This window comes from Aotus nancymaae, unplaced genomic scaffold, assembly GCF_030222135.1.
Source record: "Aotus nancymaae isolate 86718 unplaced genomic scaffold, 86718_ANA_hifiasm-v0.15.2.pri h1tg000019l, whole genome shotgun sequence".
NCBI classification, from domain to species: Eukaryota; Metazoa; Chordata; class Mammalia; order Primates; family Aotidae; genus Aotus; species Aotus nancymaae.
The window spans coordinates 35,840,498-35,862,915 of NW_026988431.1; the positions used below are offsets into that span (position 1 = coordinate 35,840,498).

The 22,418-nt window shown below is 45.5% G+C and overlaps 1 protein-coding gene across 1 annotated transcript in view; it reads left to right on the top strand.

The window, feature by feature from the left end:
- The window catches only part of SPSB4 (splA/ryanodine receptor domain and SOCS box containing 4), an 81,821-nt gene extending 60,206 nt beyond the window's left edge, over window positions 1-21,615 (top strand). The window contains exon 3 of the mRNA XM_012437167.2: window positions 20,153-21,615. Coding sequence (XP_012292590.1) covers window positions 20,153-20,280 — 128 coding nt within the window. The 3' untranslated portion in view covers window positions 20,281-21,615. The remainder of the gene's footprint in view (window positions 1-20,152) is intronic.
- Window positions 21,616-22,418: the final 803 nt, after the last annotated feature.

Here is a 22,418-nt window from a genome sequence, read left to right on the forward strand (position 1 = left end):
TGGGTGATCCAAAAATTCTTTCCATTAACATCTCATAGGTTAACAAGCAGTTTCACTCCTTAAAACAGAGGAAGTTAACTGTTTCTTACAGTTGGGGACGTTGAGGCTGAGAATGGGAGAGGGAATTAGCAGATACCCATTGCCACACACTGCCTTGGAGCTTTATATGTACCATCTCATTCAACCTTCACACCATTTGTTTTATAGAGAAGGAACCTACGCCAGTCAGGATAGGCCAGGTTTTGCTGCAGTAACACAGTCCCCAAACCTCACTGACTTCAAACAACAAAGGTTTGTTTTTGCCCATACTGTGTGCCCATTGCTGTTCAGCAGGAGGCCTTATTCCACAAAGCGTGTCCTCACTTGGGGTCCGGGGCAGAAGGAACAGCCCCTGGTGGTGACTAATGGAAAAGTGAAGGCAGCAAAGCTCACACTGGCTCCTAAAGCTTCCAAAAGTGACATACATCACTTCTGTTGCCATTTCCTTAGCCAAAGCAAGTCTTATGGCCACACCTAACGTCAAGCAAGTAGGGAAGGGTAAGCTGCTCATGTGCTCAGAGGGCAAGAGCCAGAATATTTGAGAACAACCACAATGACCTCCACAGAAGCTGAGAGTCCCAGAGGTGAAGCGATTTGCCCAGATCCCACGGCTCTGAAGTGACAGAGCAGGCATTTGAACCGTCAGCTGTTTCCCCCAGAAAACTGTGCATGTAACAAAGTGGTTGTAGCCTTGGGCTGTAACGTCATACTTCTGGCTTGAACTCTGCCTCCAGTCTTCACCAGCTATGTTATCCTAGCTAGTAAGTCATTTAACTTCTCAGAGCCCTGTTGATTTGTTAAAGGAAGACACTAGTGCAGGACTATGTTCTGAAAACCAAAACTTTATTCATAAGTTTGGGGCAAACTTGTTTGGCAGCCACACTCAACTTGAACTGGGGTGAGACTATTTATAGTCATTTCTTATTTCACTTGGTATGAATATTCATAGGTTTCACTGTAGAAATATTAAAGTGTTTGATTGCAGTCTGCTGAGATGTTATACAATACATTATACAGTACATGGCATATGCAACCTAAACTCTGGAACTTTCTTTTCTTTTTTTTGGATGAGGGATGATGGTCTTGTAGTAACTCCCTCCTAGGGTCATCATAAGGATTAAGGGAAATGATAATGTCAAAAATTCTGAGCACAGGGCCCAGCACATAGTGAGTGCTCCATGCTTGGTGGTTATTTTCGGTTCCTGGGCTGCAAGAGACTGCCACACGAGCTGAAACCACAGCAAGGAAGAGTGGGAACGCTCCAGTTTGCACAGAACCCACATCAGCGGGTCTCTCGGTTTCCTGAGTATTCTGTCCTAGGAAATAGACGTTCTCTAGGGCCCTATTAATCCTCTACAGTGTTTTGGAATGATTCACTCTGAGAGCAACTGGAGTGTTTGGGTCCTTGGAAACAGACAAAGTGCTTTGTAAGTATAAGGTATTGTTTTCTCACTTATTAAATGTGACTTGCCCTTTCCATTGGGCCAGAATCTAGGGTTTTGTCATATTCACTTCTCAGAAGCATGAAACCCAAAACCTTGTTCCTCAGAAGACCTTGAAGCCCTGCCTTACGATTGGAACCTGAGACCTCACCCTCCGCTCTGAACAGCTTCCCTTCTCTCTGCTAAATAGACTGGACTTCTGTGTAAATCTCATCTGGCAAAGGGATCCGCTGTTTGGAGAAAACCCCGTCCTTCTCCTCCCAGCTGGAGAACTGCAGCCCAGGGAGGCACCATGCGTCACAGGCAGAACCTGGGCTGGGACCGTGGTGGGATCCCGACTGACCACTCACTGGCTCCAGGATGCCTTTAGGGCGGTGGCCACCTCCCTGTGATTCACTTTCTTCACCTGTAAATGAAGATGTCAAGGGTCATTCTGAGGATTAAATGAGCTAATTTACAAGAAGTTCTTAGAACAGTGCCTCGTGCAGTGAACACACTAGCGATGCTGGCTGTTACTAGTATTTTCTCACAGTGAGTTTGTGGTAGAGCCAGTATCTGAGCCTTCTACCAAAAGAGAGGAGGAATCTTGTTCAACTAAATTCATGGATTTGCCCTCAGCCTGCTGACTGGGCCGTCCCATCATGACCCTGGATGAGTTATTGGGTGCCAGACCCTGCTCCTCTCAGTCCTCAGAGTGGCCAGGCAAAGCATGGGGCAGTAGAGTCCATGGACGGACCCCTTCTGGCCTCAAGGAGTCTTTCCAGGGCCTCTCAGCAAGTGGCCCAAGAGAGGGGTTCTGACAGGGGCCTCCAAGGCCCCTTTAGGTAGCTAGGACAACAGGCAAGTGAATTATTTGACCACGTCTTGGACAGATGCCTGGACAGAGCCCCTCCAGGTTACCCCAGCTGTTCACCCATCTTCTTTGTATCTCATGCTGAGCAAAAGGTTAGGAAGCAGTGCTTTAAATTCAGTGCAAAGATCCAAACCACAGTGAGATGCCACTTCATACCCACTAGGATGGTTATAATTAAAAAGCAAACAAGCGGAACAGAAAATAACAAATGGGGAAGATTTGGAGGAATTCCTGTTGAGAATGTAAAACGATGCAGATGCTGTGGAAAAGAGTTTGGCAGTCCCTCAAAAAGTTAAACATAGAATCGCCATATGACCCAGCAATTCCATTCTTAGGTATATACCCAAGAGGAATGAAAACAGGTATTCAAACAAGTATGTATGCATGAATACCCACAGCAGCACGATTCACAGTAGCCAAAAGATGCAAACAGCCCAAAATGTCCGCCAGTAGATGAATGGGCAAACAAAATGTAGCATGTTGATATAATGGAATATTATTTAGCCATGAAAATGTATGAAGTTCGGATACATGCTACAACATGGATGAACTTTGAAAACATTGTGCTAAGTGAAAGAAACCAGATACAAAAGCTCTCATATGATTCCATATAATCATATAATATTCCATATTCATATTCTGGGTATGGAATATCCACAGTAGATAAATACATAGAGACAGAGGGTAGATTAGTGGTTTCCAGGGGCTGGGGGAGGGAGGATGACATGACTGCTTAATGGATGCAGGGCTTCCTTTGGAAGTAATAAAAATGGTTTGGAACTCGGCAGAAGTGATTGTTGCATAGCACTGTGAATGCATTAAATGCCACTGAATTGTATACTTTAAAATAGATAATTTTGGCCAAGCATGGTGGCTCATGACTGTAATCCCAGCATTTTGGGAGGCCAAGGCGGGCAGATCGCTTGGGTCCAGGAGTTCGAGACCAGCCTGGTCAACATGGTGAAACCCCGTCTCTATAAAAAATTAGCCAGGCGTGGTGGCGCATGCCTGTGATCCTGGCTACTCAGCAGGCCCAGGTGGGAGGATTCCTTGAGCCCAGGAATTTGAGGTTACAGTGAGTTATGATCACACCACTGCACTCCAGCCTGAGTGACAGAGTGAGACTGTCTCAAAAAAAATGATCAATTTTACTTTATGTAAATTTCACCTCAATTTAAAAATGATAAATAAATTGGGTGCAAGAAGTCACAAGAATTCAGTCAACAGAGCAGTTGTGTTCATGTGGAAAATCCCAGGGTGAACTCAGTCAATTGCCCTGAGCATGGCCCTGGGGGAGCACCCTTCATTCCCCATGACCCCAGGAAACTGCACTCCTCCAGCTGGGGGCATCTGACTCATTCCCAGCTCCCCTGCACCTGATCTGGGACATGACAGATCCTTAAGAGATTTGGAACTAACTCCTGTGGGTAACTGACGAAACACGGTACATGCACAGCACGCCTGTCCACTCACTGGCGCTCCGATATTGTGCTAGAAGCTTAATCTCAGCACTTAGTTTTCCTCACTGTGAAGTAACATGGGACGATGATGAGGCCAAGTCTGGACCCACTGTGCCGGCCCAGCAACGGGATGGATATAAACCACCATGGCCAGGCTGGGCACGCTGGCAGGGCTCAGCAGAGGGCAGCTGCTGCTGGTCTTAAGTGATTATCATTGTTATCCAAGGTCAAGGGCATCTTGGTCTGTGGTCTTTTGAGAAACTGCTTTTGCCACTGCCTGGACTAAGGTATTTTTCTGCCTTTTTCCAATTCAAAAAAAGTTCATTTTCTCTGTCATTTTTCTCTACCGATACGTTTTTGTCCATAAACCTCTAATGTCTGCTACCCCTTGTCTACGGTTACAATAAGAAAGGAAGCGTCTGATTGATGGAAAAGGTAGATATCGTAGGCACTGTACATCAAATATGTGAATGTTCTGGGCGTTGGGCAGTGTCCGGTGAGGCCAGCCGCCCAGCCGATGCTGCCTGCGTGACCTTGGAAATCACGTGACCTCTCTGTGCCTGAGTTTCCTCATAGGGCGTGAGGAGGACTGAGTGAGTTACTGTAGGTCAAGTGCTCGGCCGGCATCGGTGCAAAGTGAACTTCCCAGTCTGGACACTGAGACACCAAATGGGGTTTAAATGCAGTTCCGGTTTTTTACATAGTTACGGACATCAGAGCTAGAGTTGGTTGAGGTATGGACGAAGAATGGTCAGATTCCCAGATCCAACTGTGTTTGGGGCTCTGCGGTTGCATCCGATCTCTGACAGTTTATTGAGGGACAAGCTGTCCCCACGTAGAGTTGGCAGGTACTGACATCCCATAAGGTTGTGGATTAGCTTTACTCTACAATAGAAGGGATGCTATCAGTTCAGGGCTGGATGTGGGCCTAGAAATGTTTTGTTTGGCCATACTAAATTAAATGAAAACCTGAATTTTGGAGTTTTCTGGAAAGAGCAAGAAATGCCCATTGTCCATAGTTTAAACCTGCTCCCCACTATTCACTTAGGTTACCTGCCTGGCACCATGGACGCTGGAGTTTGCAGCCTCTGCTCTAAATTGCAAACGTATTTGTGGCACTTGAGATAGTTTTCATTAACGCACTGATTAACTTTTTAAAAGTTTATCTAAAACAGAAAATCATTTGCCTTGAAACTAGAATTGGAAGTAGCTGTTTAAAAATTTGCCAACTATTATTTTGTGTCATGGCTGTTTATAAACTGAAAACATTTATTTCAGACTTCATCATTTACCACTTCTTAGACACAATTTTCCTCTTCTGGAGTATCTCATAAGTATTGGGTTCCTCTTGGGCCTAATTGGATCATTTGACTAAAGGAGGAGGGAAGCTCGGGTGAGAAAACTGGGCGAACTCCATCCAAGAATTCAGTTTACTCATCAGTTTTGCTTAACTGAAGAAAAACAAGCTTCCACCATCCTCCTCTGGGCCTGTTTCTGAGCTCACACTTGGAAAGGTCAAATAAACACAATAAATCCATTAGAAGGCCTTCATATTAAGCCCCTGGGGCTTACACTATTTAGCAAGAGGCTAAGGGATGGCGTTTCTGAGTAGAGGAAGTTTGCTCAAGCATAGCTATTTGCTAGAAAACAGGAGTCAACTGTGCCAGGTAGTCTCAGGGGTTGTGAAGCATAGCCCCAGCCTGCTTCAGGAAGGGAGCTTGATGGTGGTGGTTCTGGTGGCTGGGACTGGAGGTGACTATCACTAATTATCCTCGTGGAGTCTGTGTCAGCTTCCTTTCCCTTTCCAAATTCTTCAGGCCAAATCCCAGTTGGAATTAGGTGGATTGAACCCGTTAGTTGCTGCCCCCGACTAGGCAGGGTCCCTCACTATAGCTGAGCTTGGAAAACCAGCTAGCACCAGCACATGGAGCCGGGCTGAGGGTCAGGGCCGTGGGGCCCCCGGGACTCAGGAACAGAACGGTGGGGCCGGCAGAGAGGTCTCTTTTGCAGTGACCATCATCCCGCTTCTTCAGGGGAGTTGGCAACAGAGAGTGCACCCCAGACCATGTTGCCCCAGTTCCAATCCCATTCTCACCACTTAACTGTGGCCTTGAGCAAGTGCCTATCCTCTCAGCTGCCTCAGTTTCCTCCAGTCTGTAGCTGGGCATTCATAATAGTAACTACCTCATTGGGTCATTGTGAGGATTAAATACAGTAGGACAAAGAAAGTGCTTAGAGCGTCTCATGACAGAGGAAGTGCTGTGTAAGTCCTTGTTACAACTATAATGTTACTATTACTATTGCCAGAAAATCAGCTGAAGAGTCCAGTAAGAGCACTCGGATGGGCTTTGAACATATGTCAACACTCATGAGTTTCCCAAGGCCTCTGCTTCTGATGAGAAGATTGGAAGGAGGATCCTGAGGAGTGGAGCAGGCTGATGGATGTGGTAGGAGCTGCGGGTCACCTGGAGCTGGCTCCGAGCCCCGGATCTGAGCTCCGGCTCACAGATGCATCAGATGTTGTGTCCTGAGCAGGCCTCCGTTTGGAATTATCTGTGGTTACTGATGTAGAGGCATCCTACCTAGGTGTCCAGTCCTCAGCTCCCCACACCAGCTGCCTATTTTTTTTTTTTTTACCTTGTCCCAAAGAGCACTAACTTCTCTGAAATATTAATAGCTGTCATTGACTGATTGCCCACAAAGGATAGGGCCTATGCTGGGCACCTTGACTCTGTCCTTCTTCTAATCCTTCCAGCACTTCCCCATGAGGCAGGTGATGTTCCCATTTTACAGGGGAAGCAGCCTGCCCTATAAAGCCAGAACTTGACTCTAGATCTTCTAAGTCCAGGCCTGGGCTGATTCTTTCTTCCAGCGCTGCCTTCGCCCAGCCACGCTAAGTTCTAAGCAGGCAAGAGTGACTCCATGATTACTCCTTAGCTAGAATTTAACTATAATTCATCTTATGGCCAAGTCCTATGAGTTTGGTCGGGGCTGCCTCATAACGTACTCATTCACTTTTGTTCTCTCTCTGTTTTTAACTGAACTTCTGATACACAGAATTGGCTTAGACATAATCCTTAGCTGTAATACACTGTCATCTTTGGTCCCATGCACAGCCCTCTTTAATGCTAATGTCCCCTATTATATTTATATTCATGTATTTACCCCTTTATGGTTTAATGCACACCCATGAATCCACCACGCCCAGAGCACTGATAATCTAGCCCCTCTGTGCCCCTCGTGTCGCCCCTGCCAATCTGTACCCTTGCTGCAAGGCAACCACGCTTAGAATTTTGTTTACTATTCCTTTGCTCTTTTCCTTATAGACATTTTGTACATAGATGTGTGCCTCAACAATGCCTGGTTTCATTTTGGTTGTTCTGCAACTTCCTAAATGGCTTACTTCTATGCCAGTACCACACAGTGTCATTGCTACAGCGTCAAGTAACCTGATATCTGGCAGGCGAGTCCTGCTGTCCCCACACTCCTCATTCCTTTTTAGAAGGGGATGCCACAGGGAATCGGGGACCTACTCCTGAGGACTCCACCCTGCCCTGGATGAAATTAGCACTGACTGTCTCTGCAAGCATCCTCCTGCTTCCCCCGCCCGGTCTCCCATGTCGGACATGTTTCTTTCAGTTCCTGTAGGGGCGGCTGGGTTGTTCCAGTGCTGCAGTGACAGGGAACACTGCAGAGGTTGGGAAGAGCTGTGGAGCGGGGTGCATGCCAGCCCAGAGGCACCCCCACTTCCGACTCTCCCCCTGTGACAAGGGCTGTCCCATCCGAGGCCAGCGTGTCCATTGTGCAGCTCTCCGGGGCAGGCTCCAAGTTAAACACAGATTTTCTGGGAAGATTTTTCAGCTGAGTTAGCAGCATCCTCTACCAGACCAAGAACTGATGCAGTTTGTTATTAATTCTGTCTGCCTGAGGGACCTTGTAAGCATAAGGTATTATATCAGAATCACTCAGATCATGTTCAAATGTTGCTTCTGATGCAGCAGGTCAGGGTGGGGCCCGAGATCCTGCATTAGTGATGGATCTGCCTCTGCTTTAGATGGTAGGCGGCTACTGAAAGAGTCTGGCTTGGGCCTTGCACTACGGTGCGGGCTGAGCTAGGATTCGCCTCCAATACAGCCCCCCAGGCCCCAGTCCGGGCTCTCAAAGGCTGGGCAAGGGATGGGACCTTCTTCCACCTCTTCACTCTCCACCCAACCCAAACACACAGAGGTTTCTCCAAGATGTGAATGCTTCAAGGTCAAGAATACCCAACAGGGGCCCAGGACACAAACCCCCAGGAGGACCTGAGTCTCCAGCGCCAGCCTGGAGCCAGTCATTCTTCCTCACAGCTGGGAGAGGGTCAGTAGTGAACACCCATGTGGCTCAGCAGGGCTGGGGTGCAGCAGCGAGCCAGCAGTGGACAGGCAGCTGAGCCCTGCTGAGGTCTTGGCCAGAAAGGTATAGGCCTGTGAAAGGAAGGCCCCCAGAGAGGGGTCTAGGTCTCCAGACCCCTTGTTCCTTTGACAATGCTAGTGTAAGCCCATGGCTAAAATGAGCCTCACCTGTAAAGCTGAGTGAGGCCTCAGTTCAGCCAGTCCTGCCTGTGATAATAATAGCAACTTAGAGCCAGCTCTGCCTTTGGGCCTGGTTCAGCCCCACCTCCCCGAGGAAGCCTGCCTGGCCTCTGCCTGGAGCTCAGAAGCCACATCCGCAGGTCTGCAAGGCTCCTCTGATATTTATCTCACAGGCACCACTTGCCTTGCCATTCACTTTTTCATGTGCATTTTTTTCTATCAAATCTAATTTGGTTTGGTACAGTCAGGGCCCTTCCACTGCTGTTCTGCCAAATGTCACCCAGTGGAGAGGAGCCTCCGCCACCATGCCAAGCCATTTGCCACTCTGATGGAGACACTGAGGCCAGAGAAGGAAGGCGAGGCCAGTCTGCCAGCTGGTGGCTGAGGCTGGCCAGGCGGCCAGGGCTCCCAGCTGCTCAGCTGCTCAGCTGCATGGCAGGTCAGGGAAAGGAGGACAACTCCTCTCTTAGGCCCTGCGGTAGAACTGAGATCTAAGAACTGAGAACTGAACTGAATTCCAGATGCTCTTTGTTCCCAGCTCATTTCCTAGTTCCTAGTGATAAGAAAGTGATCCCTGTGGAGGAGTCATCAGGAGTGGCAGGTGTGGGTGGAGAGGGGGTGTGGGAGGCCAGGCCAAAGCCCTGACAAACCCGGGGTCAGCGGTCAGTGGATGACAGCATCAAGGAGTGAGGTGAGGACTGAACCAAGTGGTGTGAACCACAAGGGAAGGGGGAATGGAACTATGTGAAGTTCTATTGGCTCTTAATACCTAGTGGAACCTCTTTCTAGCAGCTGACTTTGCTAAAGAGCCATCCCCCCATGACACTCTGTGCCCTCTTACCTCTGACTCCAGCCCTCAGTTTCCCCACCACTCAAATCTTCCACTGTGCCCTCTGGAACTGCCACTCCCCACACAGAAAACTGCAACCCCAGCTTCTTCTCTGAGAGCTCCTCGCACTGCCTTAATTGAACCAAGCACTCTGTCCCAGTACCCGCTGCCCCTCCGCCTTCTCTGGGGGCTGCATGCTCACTCAGTCGTGGAGGCAGGGCAGGTCCCCTCCTGGCTCCCCTGCCACGTACAAACCTCCCCGCCACCTTCTGGTTGTGAGAAATCCCCCTTCCCGTGTGGTTCACATCGTTCCATTCTACTTCCTTCACTTCAGTGTTGCGTTCCCTCTCCTCTTTTTCTGGAGGTGGTGCCATCCTGTTTCCAGGGCTTCTTTTTCATTTTTCTGGAGTGCCTCCTTGAGTAACTTTCAGACTAGGTGCACAAAAGCTCTTCTTTCAGAGCCACTGCACACATCCAAAAAGATAGCTGCTGTTTGCTCTGCAACAGTGTAGCTCCCCTTAGCCTGGGAGGATGAGGAGTCTTTGGTTGAAAAATATTTTGCCAGACACACTCCTGTCAGTACTGAGTCAGGGAGCTGATGGGAAGGCCAGACCCTTGAGTTCGTCATCTAAGTGGAGGTGTCTTTTCCACAAGTCCTGCCCACCTCTGCTGTGGAGGTTTTGCCCATGCTCTATTCAGCTTCTCTATTCGACCTTGACATCGCCAGGAGCCTCTCCCAAAGGCTGCCCTGCTCGAACTGAGCTGGATTGGGCTCTGCAGCTGGGGCAGAGACAGGAACACAACTGACCCAGATGTTGGGATTACAGTTCTTTAAGGATTACCCTATGTTTGCTCCTTGGAGCTTGGGGTTTCTCTGGGACTCTTTTGATGAGAGCCTTGCTCATCCCTGGTGTACAGGGCTACTGGTCTCGCTGCTTGATTTCTCCACCATTCTGTCGCACCTGCTTCCTGTCTTCCTGGTATTTACCGTAATGTCTGGTTGCTGATGGCCTTTCTTGTTTTCCAGCACTCTTATCCTGTCCCTCGTGCTCACACATGCACACATGAGCGAATCTTCCATCATTTCAGAGAGATGATGGGTGGGAGGCGTGCAGTGTGTGGGCCCAGGCTGCCCCCCGAGCACACTGCCTCCATCTTTTGAACAGCCAGCCCCACACAGTTCAGCTGCAACATTCGAATGGAATTTTTCAAGCACTCCCTGTTCTGAGTTGTCCCCTTTGGAGGTTTCTCATGTCCTTGCTTTGCAGCGTTGCTAGGGAAGGCCATGCATTATTTAGGACTATTTTCCTGTGCAACACTCCTCTGTGCACAAGAAGTAACTTGATCGCTCCCTATTCCAGGGAAAAATGAGAGCCCCACCTGGGCTGTGGGGACCATCTGTGCCGATGACGCTTGTTGGCGCAGAGTTCATCTGAAGATGCTGCTTGTGTCCCAGCTGTAGTCACAACCCTTTTTGCTGGGGAAACAGTGAAGCTTGTCAACAGCAAATTCTCCAGATTCCAAATGCTTCCTAGATGGGAGCTGAGGTCTCTGTTGGCCGTGTCGGGGCCAAGTCGGTACAGGGATGCCACATTTTAGAAGTAGCATTACTATAGATAATGATACACTTGACAATTTGCATGAGTAAGTAAGTGGATTTATACCTAATGGGTGCAAACTCTGAGGACAGAGGAGCCAAGCCATTGGGGAAGAGGTGACACTTGATTTGAGTCCTGAAAGATGAGACATGCTCCTGGCAGGAAGTACAAGGAATGGTCTTCTAGGCAAAAGGAGCAGCCTGAGGGGAGGCTCAGAGGCATGAAAGCAATTCTGAGGCTTCAGACACCAAAACCATAGTCTGTGGATGACTGATGAGCACCATGTCTGCCAAACAGTGTGTGTGTGCCTGCATATGTGTGTGGCTCCTCCTCGTTTCATTCCCTGAAAACAAACAGTGTCCAGTTCCATTTGAGTTCAGCTTTCAGGGCTGTCACTCAAACCCTCCCCCATCTGCTGACCGTTGTCTAAAATTACAAGAGAATTTAACATCTTGACCCTAAGGTATTGATCTTTTTTCAAAATATAAATACAGGGTTGGGGTAGGGTAGTGACTCGTGCCTTGGCATCTTCCCACTGCAGGCAGAGAAGACTTCAGAGGGTCTAGGGGAGCAGCTTAAGCCACCAGTCTCTGTGCCAAGATCTCCACCCATTTTCATCACACAGACCGTCATAACTGGATGTTCAAACTTCCCCCATGTTATTGATAGCTAAACAGAGTTCCTGGGAAGTCCTATGGTTCACCTAGGGTTGTGCAGGAGGTTAGTAATAGAAAATTAAGGACTATTCAGGTCACTGGAGAACTTTTGAAATGATTGCCTTGTGATGTTTTTAGCACAGAATCAGACATCCAGCCCTGGCTCCAGCAAATCTTCATCAAGAGCAGAACATTGTTGTCAATTAGGATGATGTACTGAGGCATTTTTAGAACCACAATAAGTAAATTATGACTATTTTTAAAGGTACTTCTTGGGCTGATGGCCTGAGATAAGACACACTTTAGAGAGAGCCCTTTAAGGTAAGGGGCCTGTTTTGTCATACCATCATCACAACAGCCCGTAGGTGGAGGTGTTGCTATTCCCATTTTACAGATGACAAAAATGTGGCACCACGTTTTTCTCCTCTATTAAATGGGTGGTGGGAGCAGAAGCTAGGATTCCAAGCCAGCTCCTTCCCCCTACTTTTTCCCATTAGGGCAGGCAAGGCAGATGCTTCACTTGTGTTGTGTCTCACCAGGTACTTCTGTCCATGATTTTTTATTTCTTTTTAATGTAAACTTGTTTTTGAAGTATAAAATATAAGTATACAGCATACAAATCTTAAGGGTGCTGCTTGATGTTTACAAACAACACACTAGTAGAACCAGAACTCAATTTAAGCAGCAGGAAATACCAGCGCCCCCAACCCCTGCCCAGGAGTCCCTCATGCCTCCTCATCCCCATCACTGCTCCCTTAAGGTCACCTCTGCCCTAACTCCATCACCTTGCTTTTGCTTCTGTTCAGAAGGAGTCACACAAAATGTACTTTCTTTCACTCAAAATTATGTTGAAAGATTCCTCCACGCTTTTACGTGTAATTGTGGTTCCTTCATTCTCGTGGCTGATTAGTGTTCTATATGAAATCACACGATTTATTTTTACATTCCACTATTTATGGACAGTAAGATTGTTACTTCCAATTTGGTGCTGTTACAAGTAATGCTCCTATGAGCGTTTGTGAATGCACATTTTGGTGAATGTGTATATGCTTTACTGTTAGGTGTTTACCCAGGAGATTCAGCAGTTTTAGCTGATGTGCCTAGTTTTCCAAAGTGGTTGTGCAGTAAAGCATTGTGAGCATTCCAGTTGCTCTACATCTTCGTCAGCATTTAATACTATCTTTTTCATCTTAGTCATTCTTTTTTTCTTTCTTAATTTCAATAGTTTTGGGGGAACAGATGGTTTTTGGTTGCATGGAAAAAGCCTTTAGTGGTGATTTCTGAAATTTTGATACACTACTCAATCTGTGGTCTTTTATCCCTCAACCCCCTCCCATCCTTCTCCCCAAGTCTCCAAAGTCCATTAGATCATCCTTATGACTTTGCCTCCTCATACCTTAGCTCCCATTTATAAGTGAGAACATAGATGTTTGATTTTCCATTCCTGGGTTACTTCACTTAGAATAATGGTCTCCAAATTCATCCAGGTTGCTTTGAACGCCATCATTTTGTTCCTTTTTATGGCTGAATAGTATTCCAAAGTGTGTGTATATAACAACATGTGACTTTATATATATATATATAATTTTATTTCTCCATTCATTTGTTGATAGGCATTTAGGCTGTTTCCATATTTTTACAAATGTGAATTGTGCTGCTATGAACATGCATGTGCAAGTGTCTTTTTCATATAATGATTTTCCTCTGAATAGATACCTAGTAGTGAGATTGTTAGATCAAACAGTAGTTCTACTTTTAATTCTTTAAGGAATCTCCACACTGTTTTCCATAATGGTTGTACTGGTTTACATTCCTACCAGCAGTGTAAAAGTGTTCCCTTTTCACCACATCCACACTAACATCTGTTATTTTTGACATCTGTTATTTTTTTAAATTATGGTCATTCTTGCAGGAGTATTTCATTGTTATTTTAATTTGCATTTCCTTGATAATTCGTGATGTTGAGCATTTTTTCGTATGTTTGTTGGCCATTTGCATATCTTCTTTTGAGAATTTTCTCGTTATATCCTTTGTCTACTTTTTGATGGATTGTTTTTGTGTTTGTTTTCTTGCTGATTTGCTGGAGTTCCTTGTAAATTCTGGGTATTAGCCCTTTGTCAGATGCATAGTTTATGAATACTTTCTCCCACTCTGTGTTAATCTGCTGATGATTTCATTTGCTCTATAGAAGCTTTTTAGTTTAATTAGGTCCCATCTATTTATCTTTGTTTTTATTGCATTTACTTTTAGGTTCTTAGTTATGAACTTTTTGCCTAAGCCAATGTTTAGAAGCGTTTTTCCTATGTTATATTCTAGAATTTTTATGGTTTCAGATCTTAGATTTAAGTTTTTGATACATCTTGAGTTGATTTTTGTATAAGATAAGAGATAAGGATCCAACTTCATTCTTTTTTTTTTTTTGCAGCTGTTGTAAAAGGGGTTGAGTTCTTGATTTGATTCTCAGCTGGGTCACTGTTGATGTATAGCAGCGCTGCTGATTTGTGTACATTGATTTTGTTTCTTGAAACTTAAATGAATTTACTTATCAGATTGAGGAGCTTTTTGGATGAGTCTTTAGGGTTTTCTAGGTATATAGTCATATCATCGGTGAATAGCAACAGTTTGACTTCCTCTTTACAGATTTGGATGCCCTTTATTTCTTTCTCTTGTCTGATTGTTCTGGCTAGGACTTCCAGTACACTGTTGAATAGCAGTGGTGAAAGTGGGCATTCTTGTCTTGTTCTAGTTCTCAGGGGGAATGCTTTCAACTTTTCTCCATTCAGTATAACGCCGGCTGGCTTTTACTACCTTAAAGTATGTCCCTTCTCTGCCAATTTTTCTGAGAGTTTTAATTATAAAGGATGCTGCATTTTCTCACATGCTTTTTCTGCATCTATTGAGATGCTCATATGATTTTTGCTTTTAATTCTGTTTATGTGATGTATCACATTTATTGACTTGCATATGTTAAACCATCCCTGCATGTCTGGTGTGAAACCCACTTGATCATGGTGTATTATCTTTTTGATATACTGTTGGATTGGGTTAGCTAGTATTTTGTTGAAGATTTTTGCATATATGTTCATCTGGAATATTGGTCTGTAGTTTTTTTTTTGTTATGTCCTTTACTGGTTTTGGTATTAGGGTGATACTGGCTTCATAGAATGATTTAAGGAGGATTTCCTCTTTCACAATCTTTTGGAATAGTTTCAGAAAGATTGGTACCAATTCTTCTCTGAGTACCTGATAGAACTCAGCTGTGAATCCATCTGGTCCTTGACTTTTTTTTGGTGGCAATTTTTTTATTACCATTTCAATCTCACTACTTTGTTACTGGTCTGTTCAGAGTCTCTATTTTTTCCTGATTGAATCTAGGAAGGTTGTATATTTCAACCTCTGGAGGAGATAAATGAATTTCTTGAAATATTTCTATTTGTACATGTAATATACCTATTTGTGCATGTACAAATGTTCATAATCCCCTTGAATGACCTTTTGTATTTCTGTGGTATCTGTTGTAATATCTTCTGTTTTGTTTCTAATTGAATTTATTTGGATCTTCTCTTGTCTTTTCTTGGTTATTCTCATTAATGGTCTATTGATTTTGTTTATCTTTTCAAAGAACTAGCTTTTTGTTTTACTTATCTTTTGTATTTTTTGTTTCAATTTCATTTAGTTCTGCTCTGATTGTTGTTATTTTTTTTTTCTTCTAAGTTTGAGTTTATTTTGTTCTTGTTTCTCTAGTTACTTGAGTTGTGACCTTAGATTGTCTATTTATGCTCTTTCAGCTTTTTGATGTAGGCATTTAATGCTATGAACTTTCCTCTTAGCACTGCTTTGGCTGTATCCCAGAGGTTTTTATAAGTTGTGTCACTATTATCATTCAATTCAAAGAATTTTTAAATATCCATCTTGATTTCATTGTTGACCCAAAGATCATTCAGGAACAGATTATTTAATTTCCATGTAGTTGTGTAGGTTTGAGGGTTCCTTCTGGAGTTAATTTCCAATTTTATTCCACTGTGGTCTGAGAGGATACTTGATATAATTCTGATATTCTTAAACTTATTGAGACTTGTTCTGTGGCCTATCATATAATCTATCTTGGAGAATATTCCATGTGCTTAAGAAAAGACTGTATATTCTGCAGTTGTTGGGTAGAATGTTCTATAAATATTTGTCAATTCCATTTTTTCTAGGGTATAGTTGAAGTTCATTTTTTCTTTGTTGACGCCATCTTGGTGAACTGTCTAGTGCTGTCAGTGGAGTATCAAAGCCCTCCACTATTGTTATGTTGCTTTCTATCTCATTTCTTATGTCTAGTCATAATTGTTTTATAAATTTGGGAGCTCATGTGTTAGGTGCATATATATTTAAGATTGTGATATTTTCCTCTTGGACTGATCTTTTAATCATGATATAATGTTCCATTTTGTCTTTTTTTTTTTTTTTTTTTTTGACAGGGTTTCACTCTTGTTTCCCAGGCTGGAGTGCAGTGCGCAATCTTGGCTCACCACAACCTCCACTTCCTGGGTTCAAGCAATTCTCCTGCCTCAGCCTCTCGACTAGCTGGGATTACAGGCATGCACCACCATGCCCGGCTAATTTTGTATTTTTAGTAGAGACAGGGTTTCTCCATATTGGTCAGGCTGGTCTGAAACTCCCAACCTCAGGTGATCCATCTGCCTCAGCCTCCCAAAATGCTGGGATTACAGGCATGAGCCACTGCACCTGGCCCTCTCTTTGTCTTTTTAACCTGTTGTTGCTTTAAAGCCTGTTTTGTCTCATATAAGAATAGCTACTCCTGCTTGCTTCTGGTTTCCATTTGATGGAATATCTCTTTTCCCTCTTTACCTTAAGTTTATGTGAGTCCTTATGTGCTAGGTGAGTCTCTTGAAGACAGCAGATACTTGGTTGGTGGATTTTTATCCACGTTTATGTAGTGCTCTCCTGCTTCCCTAGGGACAGGGCTACCTGAGAGCTGGACTGCCATGATTGCTTTTGCTCTTCTGGGTCTAACCATGCAGGAGGGCTACCAGACTCTGGACTGATGCTGGAAAATGTTTGCAAGGAGTCCTGTGATGTGATCTGTTTTCAGGTCTCCCAGCCATGGATACCAGTACCCACTCTGGTGGAGGTAGCAAGAGAATAAAATAGACTCTGTGAGAGTCTTTGGTTATAGATGTTTAGTGTGCTGGCATTCTTGAGTGCTGGTTATGCTAGCAGTGAAGCTGTGATATGGACAGACTTGGGACCACTGGTTAGCCAGGATTTGGCAGGCAGTGGAATTAGCGCCTGTTTTCTCCTTCCTTGGAGCCAGGTTGTTCTATCGTGAATTGCTATAATGTCCTGAGTTGGTTGGCCTCCAGCCAGGAGGTGGCGCTTTCAAGAGAGCACAGGAGTTTTTTGCCTGTCTCACAGAATTTGCAGTGGCCTGCCACTTCTTTCCATTAGGTTATTTTAATTATGCCTGAGGGTTACAGACAGAATAAAAATTTAGAAATAGACCAATATATGAGCCCTCACTTTTACGTTAATATATAAATTAAATATAAGTAGACAATAAAAAGTAGAGGAAATGTCTATTTTTAGAAAAGATAAAATGAATAGCTCCTAACAGTGTCAGGACATTTATTTGTTTGTCAGTTGAGTCTTCATAGACTACCTTTGAGTCACCACAGCTGTTTGGAGGACAGGCCATACAGTTAACTCTGGGTATGAATTTTGGCTAAATATTTGACAACTTCTAAGCAGATCCTATGAGAGGTCTTCATCACTTCAGACTTCAGTCCCAGGCATCGCAGGAAAGAGGAAATCATCACTTTAGTCTTTGTTGTTGGCATGTAGTAGAGGCATATTATGGTATGAATTTCTACTTTCCTGATGATTCATGAAGTTGAGCACTTTTACATATGTTTATTGGCAACTTGGGTATTCACCTTTGTGAACAATAGTTCTTTTTCAGTTTTATCTTTCGTCAAAAACATAGTTCTAAGAATAGCTCCCATACTGGAAAATTCTGTGCTTCCCTTCCTATCTAGGTGGTTATTTCCAAGCTTTGATATTTGGTAGTTCTAAGGAAAGCCTCAAAGCCAGGGAAGGTGAGAAAGAAGGGCCGAGGGAATGGGCACAGCCAACTCTGGGCATTCTCCGAGCTCTTAACGTTCCACAGTGGGGGCAGCAACCCAAGGACTTTCTCTGTGCCCTTTGGGACTGTGAGTTTACTCTCCCCTCAGAAGTGAGGAGAGATGATTTGATTTCACATTTAGAGCTAGCAACGTGCTCTGAACTCCTTTTCTTTCTTCCTTTGGAATTTAGGCTTAAGATTGATTTCAATGCCTGCAGAGAGATGAAGATAAAAGGCATTCTGTCCTCTTCAGCTCCTAATTGGGCAGGGAACACACAGGGAGTTGGGTTTGCTGACAAGGCTAAGCGTTTTGGGTTTTGGATGTTGGATTCCTATTATGTGCTTAGGGCATTAAAGTGATAAGAAAATCTCTTAAGGTCTGCTAGAGATTTTGAAACTTTAGCAGCTCAGTTTTCCTGAAGCAAGATGGGGGACAAGGAGTGCGAGAGCTGGGTACAAGGGTGTTGCTGGAGGAGATGGGGACACGCTAAGGGAGGGTTGTCAAATGCTGGCCTAGGCACAGTGATTGGGCAACTGGAGGTGATTGATCAGCCTTCTGTGCCTGGGAAATAAGGCATGGCTTGGCTTTCCCTGTCCAGCCTCGTTTTGTATGAGGATCAATATACTCTCCATATCTGACTATTCTGGAGATTTTGTACAAGTAAAATTATACAATAAAAATAAAAAATATTAAATCTTTTTTAAAAAGATTATAAAAAAGAGGATACGGAGGTCAGTATTTGAAGCCATTAATGCTCCCTTCCAATAGTCTTGGGATCTTACCTCAAGTGAAGAAGAGCTGGATGTACTCCTGTGCACAGCTTCAAAGAACGTGCCCCCGAGTCCCACCTTAATTTTAATGGCTCCCTTTATTAACTCTGCAGCTCAGGTAAATAAAAATTTCTGCAGAACATATTCTTGACTCTGGACTACATTCCCATGTAAAAAGTACTTCTCACTGCAGGTCGTGATAAAAAATGTTGGAAAGCTGCAGGCCTCGGGTGGATCTGCAGAGGGCCTTCCTCTGTGGTATTATTCCTGTCACAGTTCTTGTGTTAGTATTCGCCACTCAACGGTTTTATTGTATCTTAGTACATTATAGGATGTTTATTAAATATCATTTATTCTATTACCAAAAAACGTATTAAGATGCAGGTTCAAGCTGGGCACAGTGGCTCATGCCTGTAATCCCAGCACTTTAAGAGGCCGAGGCGGGTGCATCACCTGAGGTCCGGAGTTCGAGACTGGCCTGACCAATATGGAGAAGCCCCGTTTCTACTAAAAATACAAAAAATTAGCCAGATGTGGTGGCACATGCCTGTAATCCCAGCTAGTCGGGAGGCTGAGGCAGGAGAACCCAGGAGGCGGAGGTTGCGGTAAACCAAGATCACACCATTGCACTCCAGCCTGGGCAATAAGAGCAAACCTCTGTCTCAAAAAAAAAAAAAAAAAAAGATGCAGGTTCAGGCCTCTAGCGTATTACTGTAGGATTGGGGAAAGCAGACCTGTACAAGCCATACAAGATGGCCTGTGACCACCATCATCATCTTCCTTCCAGCTGATGCCAGCTGATCAGCACTGTTCCTCTCCCCTCAAACCTCCAGCCTATCCTGTTTTATTCCGCTTTTGCCTTTGCCTGTTCTCTCTGCCTAGGATACCTTCCCCACCCTCATGTGCCTTTAACACTCCTAGTCGCACTTCAAAACCCCCATCAGGTGTCCTCTCTTTGAAGCTTTCAAACAGCTCTTCTATATAAGAAATTTCCAGTTTCTGTAACTTTTGTGTATTTAGGAATTATTGCATATATTACACTCTATTAAAATGATTGACCTATTTAAAATCCCAGACCATGAGCCCCTTCACCCCTTTCCAGAGCTGCCTCTAGTTATCCCTGTATCCCCAAGGCTAATCAGAGGGCCTGGACAAGAATAAGAGCTTAATAACGGTGTCTGCAATAAACCTAGTTAAACTCGGTTTAACTGGCCCTGGGTCCAAAGTTTCCATTATTTATGGATTTTAACTTACAAATTTTTCCAGAACTAGATGCTGGAAGAAACTGCAACCCTCTGCAGACCATCAAAGAAAACTATGGGGGAAGTTTCAGGGTTCACAGGCATTTAGACAGCCTCTCAGCATCTAACCTGTTTGCAAGAGGAAACCCCACTGCAGGTCCAGCAGCTTTTAAACATTTTCCATCACTACCTGCAGTGAGAAGTACTTTTCACGTTAAAACACACTAAACACCTACATCAGAGACAAGGACTTCATGAAATAATGTTTATCCTTGCTATGGGTATTGCTCTCATTTTCTCTTTCTTTTAAAAAAAAATACATTGCTGGTCACCACCCGTTGAATTGATTTCGTGACTCTCGTCTCACTGGTTGCATTCCACAGTCTGATGAACACTGCTCTAGGTCTTCAGGTTATGTAACCAGAGGTATCTTCTCAGAGGAGAAGCCATGGACCCTGAAGGTCAGCTCCGAGGATCAGGCAGGCAGGCGGTGTGCAGTGGGGGCGGGATGAGAAGGTGCCAGGATGGCGCAGGCCACACTCTAACTGCTTCCCTCTCATTGCAGCCGAGCCCCTGCCACTGATGGACCTGTGCCGGAGATCCGTCCGCTCAGCTCTGGGCCGCCAGCGCCTGCGGGACATCAACTCCCTGCCCCTGCCTCAGTCTCTCAAAAACTATCTGCAGTACCAGTGAGCCAGGCCTGAGGGGCAGCACAGACACACACTGCAGGGCCCAGCCCGCCTGTCATATTCACAGTCTCATGGCACATAGGGGAAAGGATCTACCCTTCCCCCGGCTCCCCAGGACACTGCGTTCTTTCAAAGCCAGGACACGGTACCAACTTTGGAAAGTAAAGGTCTGTACCAAAAGATTTACTGCCCTCAAGGCAGCCCTCCCAAGTCAGACACCTCCTTCAGAGCCACAGAGAGCCTGGAGCCTGCACCTGCTGGAAATCCTGCCACCAACCGGGACACAGCAGCCACCGTATTGATCAGAGAGCCTGTTTCCTTATTCAAGAGAATGAATAAAACATTTGGGCAGGAGACTTTCTATTGTGTGCCTTGTTGCAGACAGGGCCAGGGAGAAATTAGCCTGTGCAGGGAGAAAATTGCCTCTGAATAATGAATGATGAAAGCAGCCTGACGCCGTGCCCCTCCTGGCCCACACCCCTTGCCAGGGCAGCAGGATTGTCATGCTGTTTTAGGACTTTGGGCCACTTGAAGAGACTGTTTCCAGGAGGCCCAACCACACACCTGGCGAGTGGACAGCGCAGTGTGGAGACACCTTCCGGCTTACCTCTTTGAATGAACATTGTTTACTTGCCCCTTTCCACGTTCCCCCCTTCCCAGTCACTGGCTCACCGTTCTCTGGATGCCCAGACACCTGTCTTCGGGGAAGATGAGTCTGACTGGTTCACCCCAGGGAAGAGTATATCCTTACCATTATTTTAAGTAGCATTTGTATTTTAAAGGAGGAATGTGGAGAGGACAGTGCTTAGTCCACAGGTGCTAACGGGGGAACTAGAGGCATTGTGACACCCAAGTCTGATGTGTCCTGGGTTGGGGGGGCCTTCCTGCAGTGGCCAGGGTCTCTGGGCAATGTCCATTCCGGGTGCAGCATGGCTGTCACAAAGCTTTATTTGAGCAAATTATTTTTTCACTTTAGGAGACTTCTACGAGTTTGTTTCCTGCTTCAAATGTGTGTGTGATGTGCTGTTTATTTATCAGCTTGAGGTCCATGGGGGCAGCCTTGTAACTAGAAGGGTGGATGTGGGGGATGCATTCTGCACCTGCTCCAAGCCTGGTCCTCTCGCAGGAATGCCGCCGCCACCACCGCTGCCGCCACCTCATGTGTGTTTCAGACACTCTCCGCCCACACTCATTTTTTAACTGGAAATCATCACAGCAGTGGGATATCAGAGCCCCAGACAGCACTGCCTCTCCCTCCCCGCCCCCCGCCCCCACTTTAATGTGAATTTGACTGATGAATGAGGAGCGTTTCTAATAAAGTTTGTCATTCAGTCCTTCAGCTGCGTATTAAATGTTTGGGGAGGGACCCAGAAAGCTTCTTCCATCAAACTAGTCGGTCTGTCCTCAGACCCATAGAAGCCAGGTGCATGAATCCCTCTTCAGACTCTTCTTGTCTCGTCTGACTTGTGGTCCCTGCCTGTGCCCAAACTCCAGCTATTTTGCAAAGGCCTGCCCTGGAAGAGAGATTGTGCCTGGGTCCTGCTTGCAAAGCTGACCTTAATGGTGGAAAAACAACTCAGCCTCCTGGTGCCAGAGTCAAGGGGCAGCTCTGCAAAGGCACTTAGGGCCAGGCAGGGCAAACCCTATGCAACACCAGTTTCCAAGTGGACTGGAGGTGGGGCCGGATGTGACTGTGGCAAATGCATGTTGTCACCAAGGAGCAGTGCAAATTGCTGAGGGGTGAGGGTGAAGTAAGGCCAAGCTCAGGGCTGGTGGCGGTTCAGGAGTTGGAGTCCAGATAGGGTCTGTGTAAGGACTGGCATAGCATTCACTTAGCAGACCAGCCAACAGCACGCACGATGGCAATTTCCAGGGACCCAGAGCCCAGGCTGGTGGGTCTTATCCCCAGAGATACGTAGTACAGCATAATAAAGTGAGAAGGAGCTCTTGAAGTGGGGTGGATGAGAATAGAGTATAAAGGGAAGGCTTCCCTCTTGTTATTTTAAGGGCAGACAACCTTCCCAAGGATCACCAAAAGGACCAGACTTGCGGCACCTGCCCCCAGGGGTAATGTTCCCTGCTCTGACCTCAGGGCTGGGCTCTGCCTCAGGCAGCTTTCAGTCATTTCGTTTGCCAGAGGCC